The 14,253-nt window shown below is 38.4% G+C and overlaps 1 protein-coding gene across 1 annotated transcript in view; it reads right to left on the reverse strand.

The window, feature by feature from the left end:
• tp63 (tumor protein p63) overlaps nucleotides 1–14,253 on the reverse strand; it is a 35,932-nt gene that overhangs the window by 6,738 nt on the left and 14,941 nt on the right. The window contains exons 3-8 of the mRNA XM_042483681.1: nucleotides 10,168–10,354; nucleotides 9,388–9,503; nucleotides 6,946–7,055; nucleotides 6,727–6,851; nucleotides 6,430–6,512; nucleotides 4,957–5,081 (exon numbers count right to left, since the gene is read on the reverse strand). Coding sequence (XP_042339615.1) covers nucleotides 4,957–5,081; nucleotides 6,430–6,512; nucleotides 6,727–6,851; nucleotides 6,946–7,055; nucleotides 9,388–9,503; nucleotides 10,168–10,354 — 746 coding nt within the window. The remainder of the gene's footprint in view (nucleotides 1–4,956; nucleotides 5,082–6,429; nucleotides 6,513–6,726; nucleotides 6,852–6,945; nucleotides 7,056–9,387; nucleotides 9,504–10,167; nucleotides 10,355–14,253) is intronic.

A 14,253-nucleotide genomic window follows, 5' to 3' on the forward strand; every position in this document is an offset into this window, starting at 1 on the left:
CTCATTGAATTAAGAAGCCGGATGTTAGCAGGATTTTTGCGAAGTGGGAATGAGGAAATACTGACCACATATCTCAATTAGGGATGTACAATAATATCAGCATGTCATCATTATCGGCAGATACTGGCTTTAAAATGAAATATTGGAAATTGGCCAAGATGCTGATTTCTGTCAATATGCCACAAGAATATTCTTATGCCTTTACTTTTGTAAAACATGTACAACGTGTCAATCCTAAAGTGAAGTCTTTCTCTTATTTTCAGTGTTCCTGCACCTTAAGTCAAATTAGATTTTAGACTTGTTTAATGTCTCTCTGAAGTTTTATTTTGCACAAATGTTTATTGTAACATAAAACATGATTTATATTTTTATTGTCCAGTGAAAAAGTTAGACTGTCTACATAAAATGTTGAATAAAACAACTCTTTTAAGAGTGGAATGCATGAAAGATGATGAACATTAATATATCATCATATAAGTGCTTATTTGGTTTACCAGCAGATGTGGGAAATATCTGACATTTCGATTTTGTGTTTCTCACTCTGGATGTGAGAGTCCACCGCTTGGATTCCCATCATTACGAGTTTGAGAGGAGAAATTTATGGAATTATTTTCCAAACACGTTACCAATTATTTTTGAGATTTTACAATACGTCAAAAACAAACAAAACAAAACAAAAAACTCATAAAATCCTATATCCTATGTCGCAACATTCTTAAGACTTGAAAGATTAATTTAAGACATTTTAATACTAATTATGGCCTCATTTTTATATTAATGAATTCATCCGCGGGAACCTTGTAATTTGCACAATGAATTAATTTTAAATACATTAAAAAGCACTGTATTATTATTTATCTGCTGGTGCGTCATCATGATAAGAGTATGCATAATATAATGTTAACTCCACTACAGAAGAGACGTTATCACTAAAATTTAGTGGGGGGAAAGTGGATATATCGATATGGTTTATCAGCAAAATGAGCTGTCATATTTCGCCATATCTGCAAAAAAACCCAATATCATGCCTCACTAATCTCAATCGTGAAATAGCAGGGCAGTTAAAAAAAAAAAGGACAGAGTTAAAGCAAAAAAAAAAAAAGCAATTTAATATTTTCTGACAGACAAAAGTGCAGCAGCCACAAACATAACAAAATCTGTTTCAAACAGAATGGTCACAGAGGCAAATGTTTAAATCTGTATGTGCTCATTTCCTCTATTAAAAGACATTTTACTGAGGAAAGTTCAAACAAACAAACTGTCCTGCAGTCACTTTATAAAACATGACCAGCATTAGCAAAAAGTTCCCTCAATAATAAAGTCTCTCCCCCCCAAAAAATCCCACGAGATGAGTCCAGCTCTCCTGACGATGCAAAGGCAAAACACATTCATTTGAATAAGCTCAAGTAAGATAGAAAAACAGACGTTTAAGCTTGGTTCCTGTCCACCTTCAGCCATCACAAAAAGCTGAAAGTTTCTCAAACAGACTCTAAGCAACAGATGAAAGACACTCAGGGACGACCTGAACAAAGTGAGGGTGTCGTCACTAAATAAGGTTGTCAAAAGTATCAATATTTTTTTCAATACCACAAGTTTAACCTTGAAATGTGAGCAAATTGGTTTGATTTCTTTCTATAACACTGGAAGAAGGAAGAGAGCAGCTTAACAACACATGACCCCAAAAACGAGCAAGAAATTAGTAAAAAGTTTCAAGAAAATTAACTGAAAAAGTAAAAAATAAAAAGGAAGTGCAGAAACTATTTTTCAGTATTTTTTCTGCAACAAAATTTTAAACATATAATTATCATAAATTATATATTATTTCAAAGTTTTTTGATAATTTTGTAGTACTTGTCAGCCCCTTTTGAAACTAAGTTTTTAAGGTAATTTTTTCTTTCACATTTAACTAATTTTATGCTGTTTGTGGGACATTTCTTGCCAAGTTGGTCATTACATTTTAGTCCATGTTTTTGTAAGAAATCAAACCAATTTGCTTGGGTTTCAAAGGGTTAAAAAGCTTGTTGAAGGTGTCCAAAGGCAGCAGAAGAAAACTGAAGGCCAGTAAGGGTTTGAAGGGTTAAAATTATACAATATCCGCATTCAATAGTGCTGAAAATTAAAGTGTAAAAAAACAAATCTGCAAAGATATTAACTAGTGACTTTTTCTGTATTAGCATTCTGTGCAGGTTGTGAATTAACAACAAAAAAAAAAACTTTTGTGTGTCTAGGACATGTCTTTTTTTCTTTTTTACACTGCACTGCATTAAGCATTGTATCAATGTTTAAAATTCTGGTATCTTGACAACCTCATCACAAAATATACATTTTTTTGGACAAAAAAACCGCATGCAAATTAGTCTACAAAATATAATTTCTGAATCTCAACATCCATGTTGATAAATTCAGTGAATAACAGACTTTGACCAGCATGTGGAGCTGCAGCCTGCAGGTCACACTCACACGGTCTTTAACGGCTGAATAAAAATGAAAAACAGATATTCCAGGATGATCTTGCAGCTGATCGTAAAAACAGAAAGTTTCAGAGTCACATCCTCAGTGCAGAATCCCAGAAGGCAGAGAAGGAGAAAATCAGAAAAAAGTTGATAAAAAAGGAGACAGAGGAGGTCCGTGCGATTCAGGAGGAGGAAGAGGAGGAGGAATGTGCGGGTCAGAGTTTCAGGAGGAGCTGCAGCGCCGCCTCTGCTCTCCTGCAGGTTCCATGAGCTGGCTACCAAGCCGGGCTTTAATCAGACTGCAGGGAGGAACCAGAAAAGAAAAGAGAGAAAAAGAGAGCAGAAATAAGTGCTCACTGACAGAGGAGGAGAGCGGAGCGACCCCGCAGAGGCCCAGAGGTTCAGAAAAGGAAATCCAATAACAGTTTATTGGGGAAAAAACAGTGATGAAGAAACAGAGAGAAATGCACCGAGTCTGTGTGATGGGCAGTAACTTTAAGCAGCGTTTGCATGTCAATTTCAAGCACTTTCCAAACACTCATTTATATTTTCAAAGATGTAATTTTTATTTTATCTGTTGCAAGAAAATTGTGCAAATTCATAAATAGAGAACACGTGCTACCAGGGCCTACAATCACTATAATTACAGCTCAAAACTCGTTTTCTGGTGTTTACCGACCGACTGGAGCTACTACGGCATTTGCAAATTATTGTAGCCACAGCTGTTCTTCACTTCCTAGTTTAAAACAATTATCCAATAAATTTCATTAAATAAATTATCATTTTGTTCTCCTCTCAATAATATTCAAGTAGTTTTTCAAAGACCAAGTTAAAAAAAAGAGTCTGATTTTCAAGGTATTCCAGGACTTAAATTTCTGAGTGTTGAAATAAAGTGCTTTGAGCACCTCATTTAAACTCAGGATTTTAGGTAACTGTTTGTAAACATGCAAAAGTGAAAGAAGATTCTTTCTAGTTTGATGGATTTTTTTTTGGCGCTGTATCTCGGATGATCACTACCTTTTTATAAAGCCCCAAACCTCACCTGAGGGCTATTGGGGTACACGCCCATAAACATCCCAAGCACAGAAAATACGAAGAAAATGAGAAAAAACAGACAAAAGTCAAAGTCTTTACAGAAAAATACACCACCACACTCTGAGAGTGGGTCATAAGTGACACTTTGGACTAATTTCATACATTGTTATTTGGGAAAATCCTTCATAGTAAACCTTTAATGCAACATCATGTTCTGCACTACTGACTTTGTCCAGAAGATGGCACTCTACAGACACAGATCCCAGCATGTCTGCACTTGTATTTGCAGACTGGTATTATTTAGCATTTATACCGTGAAGGGAAAAAAAAGGCCTGAAACATTTAATGTTGACAGAACCTTTTATTTCAGCGGCTGCGAGGGAAACACTGTAGGAGTTGCAAATTACAGAACAGCGTATCAAGCTACTAATATGTTGGCCAGGAAGCTAAGAAAAACACGCATGACAACCCAAAAAAACTTGCAAATTTACTAAATTTCAAAGGGAAATAATCCCTTCTTATATTCAGACATTCAAAATCGTAAATTCCGATTCCACTAAAACCCAACATGCACAATTTAGTCTGTTTATGAATTGATTCTTAAGAGCATTTACCAATATTTTCTGTCCTGACAACAACAGGTTTGCAGCAACAGAATAAAAACCAGCAAATGCAATCATTATCTCACCGAGGCTGTCTGCCAGTCTCTTAATGGGAAACTAAAACATAAGCAGTAATTATCATCATGGGGCTGTCAAACTATCATTAACACCCATCTCCTCTTTTCCATAGCTTATAGTGAAATGGGCGTGGACGAGGAAGAGTGTGTGAACATGTGTGTCTGTGAGACAGTTTTAATTACGCTCGAGGTGAATAGATGAGGCCGAGGCACGGATTTTGTTGGGTGCTGTTGTGCAAAAACCTGGCAAAGCACCCAAAGGCGTTACCGCGAATCTTTGGAAGCTTCACCCTTAACAAAAGCATAGCCAGGTACATTTGTCACGATTCATCAGCTTTGGCTCACATCCCATGAGAGAGCAGAAGAAAAAAAGAAAAAACAGCGCTACTTGATGCAAGGCTCACCCTCGAAGTTGAATAAATTCATGGTAAATTCTCAGCTGCTGGGAAACACTGGATAACAACCAGTTTAGAGCAATTATTATCAGCTGCAATGCTTCAGCGGCAGCAATAAATAGATTTTAGAAATCTCATGCATCGCCTTTATCAGTGCAATCCACTTTGCCAGCAACAAGTCAGTCACGTTAAGTCGGTTAAATCACTGCAGTCTATTCAAAACAATTTCAAAAGCTTCTGTGCAAACAAACGAGTGAGGGACTAAAAAGCAGCACAAGGAAACTAGTTCACATGAATTCGAGGGTGAACCCTGCAAGTAATGTAGGTCTGTCTTTCATAATGCGCCTGAGAACAAATGAGCATGACTTCATTATGAATCTGAAGGAGTACTCACTGTTTCTGAAGGAGATTCTGCTGCTGCTGCCTGTACGACTCTATAGTGTGCTGCGGCAGAAACTGCATGAGCTCCAGAGACTCTTTGATTTTTACCAAAATCTCATAAATTTCACGGCCTTTGATCTGTAAGAAAAAAAAGAAGAAAGGTGGTCAGTGAGCAGCTCGAGCACACTCAAAGCAACGAGTACGTTTACATGCACAAAATATTTTTGCCTTCCGAAAAAGACAATATTCCTACTAAGCCGTTTACTAGACTTCAGTGGTATCACGGTGTTGAGGTCTTTAGATATCCTTACGGTATGTTTCTCAGTACTGTCGTAAATACAGGTGCTTCTCTTTTAATGAAACTCATTGTACCAGAGCTAAGTCTCTGGTCTCCACTGGTGGAACAGGCAGCTGAGTTTCAAGACACAGTGACCAGTGTGGAGGGAGAAGTTACAGGACTGCAAACAGCTGGCGGCCAGCAGGCAGAGAGACTGCGAGGAAAAGCAGCACGTTTTTTGCATTTAAGTTCGTGAATTAAGGATTTATTTTGACCAAACTGGAGCTGGTGATTGTTGGAACAGTGGACTGACAGGATTATTAACAAGAGTAACTAAGAAGGTTTAGATATACTTTTATATTATCGAGTTTGAATGAAGAGTGTTTTTTTAACGAGGCAATTAACCCGTCAGTCTTCTGTGACTAAGAAAGAGCCAAATTCAAAAGGTGTACAGTTGTATTTCTCTGTTTAATACATAAAAAAGGTGATTGATGACATTCACCATAGTCCCTGGTGAAATTTAAGGAAGGTATGAAATATGTGCATACTCTGAATAAAGTGCCCTGACAGGTTGTTCATTACATCAAAATATGGAACAGCTCGAGCCGCTTGTCATTTTGCTTCTTTCTATCAAAAAATGATTATTTTTTCCAGTTTTCCACCAGTGGTAGAGTTGATGGACCATACAAACTCAGCTTCTCTCTTTCCTTTCTTTGACCCTCTTGAAAAGGTCGGTGTTGAGATATTTGTGGACATCAAAAAATATGTTGATGTCCAAGTCTTTCATAATGTTTAAAAGCTGGTTTGGGTCTCCTGTTGACCGGAAATGTGGGCTTTTCTGCGAGCACTGCAGACTGTTGGTTGGTTTGTATACGACGTGTCCATGACAACACACAGAGCTGACCGTGAACAGAAAAGAGGTCGTGTGTTGCAAACCACTGTAAAAATCCCAAATGAGACACATATTCTGAATCGGCTGTATACATGTCCAAATAATAGTATTAAAACCCAAATAAAAGCCAAATGTCTTAATCGGAAAATGCTAAATTCGGAAAAATAAGTCAGAATATTTAAACAAAATACGCCGTTTTCATGACAAGCATCAAATTCGGAATAATGTCTTATTCGGAATAGTAGGGGAATTAAGTGTGCATGTAACCACAGCCACTGTTTTAAAGCAATTCACTGAAACAGCAAAGTAACACTTACAGGCAAACAAAAAACCTCCTCATCTGTAGATCTTCTCTTCTTGATGGTGGACATCTGGATGCCGTGAGAAACCTGGCGGAAGGCTGAACAGAGGAAAGGAAACGTGAGCACCACCGGCCATGAGATAAACGGTTAACAGTTAGCCTAAGCCAGAGCAGGAGGGGAAACAAGCGAAGGGAGAATGCAGAGATCTGCAGCATTTGTGTCAGCGAGTGCAGCGTTTGAGGGTCTTCGTCAGCTAAGACCGAAGCACGACAGCCCGTCACCAGCCCCAGCCCTACTTACGGCGCTTCGTACCCTCACTGCTCTTTGATGCGTCCGTTACGTGCTGCTTGCGGATGCTGTCCTCGTCGGCCTTTCGGTCTCGGCCCGGGCAGGCGCAGATCCTGGCCTCGAAGCACCGGCGGCCCAATACCTGACCACTGGGGGAAGACGGGGACACACATGCATGGTAAGACATAATCCAGCGCCTAACTGGAGACATGGCAGGCAATCACTGGGGAGGGTGTCTCTTACTCTCTGGTTTCCAGAGTGACGATGATAAGAATTGGGCGGCGATTCATTCCACCCACGCAGCTCGAATTGCACATAAAATTGTACAAAATTGTGGTGAATTCTGTCCCCACCTGTGAGAGGAGAACGAGACTGACGGTGAGTGACATCACTGGGTGACAACAAAGACAATCTGAAACAAAGAACTGGTTTCATCTCACCACCCACTCCAGTTTGAGTTTGTAAGTGATGCAGAGGCACACATCTAAAAACTCCACTAGAAACTGGGTTAACCCTTTGAAACCTTTAGTGAAATGCTTTGATTTCTTTTTAAATCATGGGAAGAAGAGAATAAGCACCTTGAAAGACATGATCAAACAATTTGCCATAAATTAGTTGAAAATACAAGAAAATTACCTTAAAATTAGCAATAAAAAAAATGCATAAAAACAAAACAAAAATAAGGAACTGACCTGAAAAATTGCTTAAAAATTATAATAAATCTATAAAATAATATGTAATTATGTTTATTAGAAATATAGCTTTCTGGACATTTTATTATATTTTTAAATTTTTTTTTCAATCTAAATCTATTAATTTCTAACAATATGCAGGAGAGCATGCTGAGATGTTTAGACTTTTTTTTCTGTGCTTTTGAAAGGACACAAATCAATTAGCTCAGCCTTCAAAAGCGTTTAAATACTTGTGAAAGCCGTCTGAATGCAGAACTCTGCAGAGCTCTGGTTGTGTTAACTGACTTATGTTACTGCAGAAAGATGACTAAACAGTTATTAAAGTGCATTGTGTAAATGCAGTGTTAAAATGTTAAGTTGCACTAGAATTAGTTGCGTTTCTTTTTGTCTTTGTTAGTCTTTTCTTTCATCACATATATTGAACACATTGAAAGACTTTCATCCAAGGACAACCACATCCCACCTGCTGGAGAGTATAAAACAGAGTCATCACTCTCATTCATGTGCGTTTGCTTATCAGTTAATTTCTGTTTTTATATCAAGAACCTTCCTGATGGCTGCAAGTTATTGTCAAAAGGACAAAACCATGTTTGAAACCACTTGTGACGCTGCCCTCTAAAGCAGAGTTAAAAGGTTGTTCTGATTTTTTTAAGTGAGGCTGTATGAGGTATTTATCCATGTTCGGTCAGCACGTCTCCAGTTTGGAAAAGACAAGAGTATGGAAGCTAAGCAATGTACTGCAGCGGCAACACATATTTTAGCCACCTAAAAAAACAATATCAGTTTAAGTGTGCAATATATTAAGAATATTTTCACCATTTTACCTTGCCGTCAGACAAGCCGTCCCAACAAGGAAGCCATTAGCAGCCTCAGTTCTCGATCTACGCTCTCGTCAAATTCACCAGACTCCACTGACAAAAACAGTAGTTTTAGCTCACCCGAACACAGGAGCTGTGGGACTATCGCTGCCTTAATTGTTAGTATGTTTTTGTTATTTTGTGACTTTGGTGAATCCGAAGTGACCCTTTTAGATGCCAAAGTCACACATTAAAAAAAACTAACTGACTGATTGAGGCAGCGGTAGACCAGCAGCTCCTGTGCTCAGTGATGTTAAATCACTGTTTTTCTCAAAGGAGTCTGGTGACTTTGAAAAGAGCGATGTAACAGCCTCAGTTCCTTCAGTCTGAAGTCACTATCTGGCGGCAAGTTAAAGCAGTGAAAATATTCTAAATCTAGCATGCACAAGCTGTTTTTTAGGGGCTAAAATATGTTTTGCTGCTGCCTTTGTCCACAGCAGTACATTGGTCAGCGTCTGTGACGGTACTCCCGCCTGCTTCTCCAAACTGTGGACTGGCATATATTGTGCCAAGGTGCCTACAACTTAAGGCAAGTTAGATTTAAGGCTTAAGACTTTTTTAATGCTACTCAGTGGAATTTAGAATTGAGAAAAAAAGTACATTAACATTTCTTGGAAATTAGTAATTTAAAAAAAGAAAAAAAAAGAAAATCTATATTTTTTAAATATAATGAAAATCATAATGATTTTGTTTTTGTAGCATAATTTAAATATGTAATTTTTAAAATTATAAAAATAGTTTTCCCTTGCTTCCCAAGACATTTTTCCCTAAATTCCCTAGATTTTTCTAAATCTGCAAATTTCTTGTAGTCTGTGGAGTATTTCTTGCCAAGTGTCCCATTGCCTTTTTGCCCATGATGTTGACAAAAAAATGCACTAATTTGATCAGGGTTCAAAGTTTTAAATACCTAAACCTTAAAGTGATGTCAGTCCAGGTTTCAAAGGGTTAACTATGAATCATAAATTGCCTATGACCTAAAGAAGCCACATGTGTTTGGGGGCTTCAGGGGACAGCAGCTGCTGCGTGGCTGGACATGAGAGACGAGGCTCTAAAGTCTGTCAGAGTCAGAATGAGGTGGTGAGACGTCGCTGACATGGCGTTCAGCTGGCCTCGCCGCACGATGATAGACCGCTCACCTGGGGAGGTTCGTAGGGAACTAATACGCTCTGTCTGCCAGTGATGGAGTCCTCCACGTACTGGGCGTGGTTGTTTCCCTCCACACGGATCAGGTGACTCGGAGGAGCTATCTGACCTGCAAGTAAAACGACTCGTGTTATTAAATGTTGACAGCAAACAATTTGGGTTGACCGATAATGGTTTTCAGGGCCGATATTTATAATTTCTTATTTGGAACCGATATGCATTGACTAAAAAAAAAACAAAAATCTTTCCATCAAAATGTAAAATTTGGAATACAAACTCCACCACAAAACTTCGTTTAGATGCCTTTAGTAGACGTTAAATCAAAACATAAACTGCAAGTTCCTAGAAAAGGGAAATTTTAAATTAAAAATGAATAAATAAAAATAGCCCCCTGAGGTTTTACAAAGTAAAAGTTCCTCCCATGCTGACACGTTCTTTGCATTTTTTCATTTTTTAATTTTGTCTGCGATCATTAAAATAAAACACAGATACAGATAATTGACAAAATGTCAACAATAATAATCTGTTAACCCCCACAAACACTGATTATTACAATTTCATTCAGTTCAATTTAAGGAGGCTTTACTGATATGACCATAATCAAACAGTATCTCTAAAGCACATTTTAGCAGTCGTTTCTAACAGGGAACAGAACAGAGCAAAAACAACAACGATGTCAACAACATCATCTAATGCAAACAAAACATCCTGAGGACATATTAAAAAATACTTCAGAAGCGAAACATTATTTTGAATGAATCGAAAGAACTGACCGTCGTTGAACTCGCGGCTGAGCTCGTGGTTCGGGCAGCGCTTCACCACTTCGGTCACATGTTCAGCTTTCTTGTAAACAGGCATGGCTCTGATGACGGCGCCCTGCGGTGGGTTGGTCAGGACTTTGATCTGGATGGGACAGGTCTTAGCTATCTGACAATAGAGTTTTTTTAGGTCTGTCGAGTACTGGAAAAGAGAAAACACAAAAGAGAAAAAGATTACATCAACCACTGCAGATTTTTTATTTATAATATAGATGAATTGAACTCTTTATTTTGCTTTGCTAGGATCTTTTAGTGAAACATTGCTGATTTTAATTAACTTTTGAGCAGCCCTGCCGTCATAAAGCGTGACGATCTTGTGCCTTATTTCCATTATATTTAAAGTTTATTTTTTTGTGTGTGTGTGCCCTTTATGTGCAATGTAATGTTTTTTACTTTTTCATTTTCAGTTTTTAACAGAACAGAACATTCACTGACATAAAATCTCAATAAATAAATACCATGAGATAAAATAACAAATATTAAATCAAATTAAATTAATCAAGAAAGAAACAGACATTTATAGAGCCAGAACAGGATCAGTTACAGATGACTGTAACTGTGACTGTGTTATTCCATTATAGTATCTCACTTGGTTAAACATCTTGGTACAGGTACAAATCAAACCTTTCTATAAAATAGGGTAAAAAAGTGTTTGAGAATTTCAATTTGAAAGTCTCAGAAAATGTAACACTTTTATGGCATCACAGTTTATGGTTTTACACAGTTATATTTATCTCTATGATCAGTTACAATGACCCTTTAAGGAAAGAAAACAACGCTTTAGTATAACTGAAACTGGAGACCATTTTTTAAAAATTGAAGAGTGTGCATTTTTTTTCAGTACCATAGATAAGCAAATGTACTCAGCATGACAGCTATCAGTTATCATATTTACCTTTTTCATGAGATATCGCTGCAACATAAAAGTCACCATTTTTAGTTTCAGACTAATTCGTTCCACTGTCTAATCCCATTTCTGTCTCTGCAAACACTGAGTCGTGGTTGGTGGTTTTTGCATCCTCCCAGTTTTGTTTTCTTGGCAATCAATGAAAGTATTCGCAATATTTCCCTTTAATCTTTGCCATATATCTCAGGGTGCTGATAAACTGATAAAGATAACAGTATTTGCAAGAGAAAAGTTTCACAAGAAAACTGCTTAAAAAAAAAGCCTAAATTTTAAAAGCGCAGATCGATCTCTGTAACACCTGTTGCCTGAAATTGTGCACTTCTGGTTTCCCCTGAAGCAAAAGAAGAGTTAAAGACAAGACTGTGATTATGACCTACTTAAATAAACACACATACACACACTTAAGTTTTGGTGCTTGGAGTGTGTATTGAGCAACCTCAAAGATGTCTCACGGAGAGCCTCTGGGACTTCCGTGGTAGAGCGCCATAAAATGGACCCCTCCAGCAGCAATTAAACTGGGCCCGGCTTTCATCTTCAAGGGAGGAGTGTTCTGCTAAAGCATCTGATGGCCACTCATCATACAGAGCAGGGCGTCTGAAGCGCCTGGCAGGCTAACACTACACAAGGTTGAGCGCGGTTTTCCTTGTGGGGTTGGATGAAAATGACTCAGTTTTGCTTCAGAGTACAGGGCCGAGGGAGTCGTATCATCGGGGTTATAGAAGATCCATCCGCGACTGGTGCCAAAATGTGATGGGTGCTCACACAAACTGGCTCGCAGTCAAGGTTTGTAAAGCCAGGAGTCATGAATAATGGATGCACGTTGATCACTGGCACTGTTAGAATTGATAACCAGTAAGCCATCAGAAAGGCTGAATTGTTACTAATAGGCATAACCCAACTGTGTAAACAAACCATTCAAATCACTGCTGTGTAAGCAGAGCTTTATGTGCTGGAGACGCTGGGTGGAGGTGGAAGGGGGAAATTTTCCTGTCAGGTTCATTTCTGAGTGAAGAAAAGTGAACATTGTGAAAACCGCTCGGGGCTGTGTTCGAGAACAATGCAACATAAAATTCCACCTCTATTAAGTTTGCTTCCAAAGAAAAGCGGCTCATCCCAGTACCTGTCTGTGCTGACTTTAAATATTACACAAGCTTTAGTTGGCACGGACATTTTCTGCTCTGCTCCCCAGGCACAACCTTTCCTTTCATCAGGACAAACCCCAAACAGCACCTCCTCATCTCTCTTTCCCAGAGTCCTCGCTCACAAACTGAACGCGTTACTGCTGCGTATTTCAGCCAGAGATGGCATCTGACTAATAAAGGCGAGTTAATAATAACAACCCAAATTCTCAGCTCCTTTCCTCAAGTGACCTCATTATAAACTGTACATGCACAGGATGAACTGACACTGCAGTGCTGCAAAAATTCACTGCTGGATAGTTAACATCATATTAAACGCTAACACAGACAGTAAAGTCATCTGCGCAGTGAGTCTGTTTTATTCGTCCAAAATTGTCTTAACGTATGCCCCAAAAAGGACGACACGTTGTGTCAATCACGTTTGCACACTGACTCCAAAACTTTCAACTTGCAGTTATTCCGTTTGGGTAAAATTACGTTTAAAAGACAAATTAAGACAAAAAAAATTGTACTGTACTGTATTTTTCATTTCCTGAAAAATACAGTACAAAGTCTATTTCTTATGGGGAAAAAATAGCTACAGATCATTATAAAGTAGCACAACACAACATGAAAACCGGGGATAGCCTAATTTCAACAGGTCAAAAGTAATATTCAAGCAAATGATGACAAGAAGTAGGATGTGGACCTCACACAGATAAAGAGAGGGACAGACGGGGAGGACAGCTCAGTGTCTTCAGTCGTGATGCCAAATGCGACAAGGCGAGGGAGGAAATGCGTATTTTCATTTTGTCTCATATTGTAAATTTTCACATCAAATAAAACAATAAAACACAGTGTGCAAGGTTTCTCTGCAATTTTACTTTTCTTTGGATAACATAGTTAACCCTTAAAAACCTGGATGGACACCAACTTTATTGTGGTGCGTTCTGATGCCTTTTACTAACATTTAAATCTTTGTTTTTTTTAAACATAGAAAGAAAGTAATGAGCAATTTGACAAGAAATGTCTCACAAATTGCCCCCCCCCAAAAAATAATAAAAAAATGGAAAAGGTGACATGAAAATGACCTGAAAACCAATGACAAAAGAGAGAAAAAATTCTTAGAAAATTATAAAAAATAAGATATTTTTTACTATATATATTTATACTAATTTCTTGCTAATTTTGGGTCATTTCTTGTTAAGCTGCTCATTGCCTTCTTCCCATGTTTTTTTTTAACATAATTAAAGCCAATTTTTAATATGCATGAGCATATTAAAAAACGTACTTTGTGTGCGAAGATTATAAAATAAAATCTGAATCAAATGTTCTTATTTTCCATTTGTGCAAGAATACATCAATACTGATGAGCACAACTCAAGCTCTGGGACATATACATACGTCAACACAACGACTAAACCGAATCTTCCTTAAAATCAAACAGCTTTCAAAAAAAAAAGAAGAAAAAAAAATAGCAGAGAGAAAACCCAAGACAAATGGTTGTAGTTGCCCCCGCTCCAAACCTGATACTCCCCGTACGCCTCTGTCAATCAGCTAAATGAGGTGGAGAAGCCAAGCGGAGAGACGGGGGAAAGAGCAAAAGAGAAAGAGCGAGCAGGAGATCATGAGGCAAAGAGAAAGAAAGATGCGTAAAGGGTCAGTACGTGGTGTTCTGAATAATTACGGGGTGCAGCTGGTTTTATGTAGCTGAAGGCGAAAACAACACAACTCAGAGCGCCAAGATCTAATCAGAGATGTTAGAGGCAAAAACAAGAAAACCAAAGTTTGTCTAGATCATATCCTACTGACAAACGTGCACGTACGCACGCACACGCACACGCACACACACACACACGCACACACACACGCACACACACACACACACACACAGAGCAGAGAACCATCCCAGCCCTGAAGGTACAAACTTTGAGAGCACACAACTATGTGCTGCTGGAGCTGTGTTTGCTCAGCAGTGAGAGCAGGAGCTGCTGCCGACTGCTGAAAGCAGCGCCC

The sequence above is a fragment of the Plectropomus leopardus genome, chromosome 3 (genome assembly GCF_008729295.1).
Source record: "Plectropomus leopardus isolate mb chromosome 3, YSFRI_Pleo_2.0, whole genome shotgun sequence".
Classification (NCBI taxonomy): Eukaryota; Metazoa; Chordata; class Actinopteri; order Perciformes; family Serranidae; genus Plectropomus; species Plectropomus leopardus.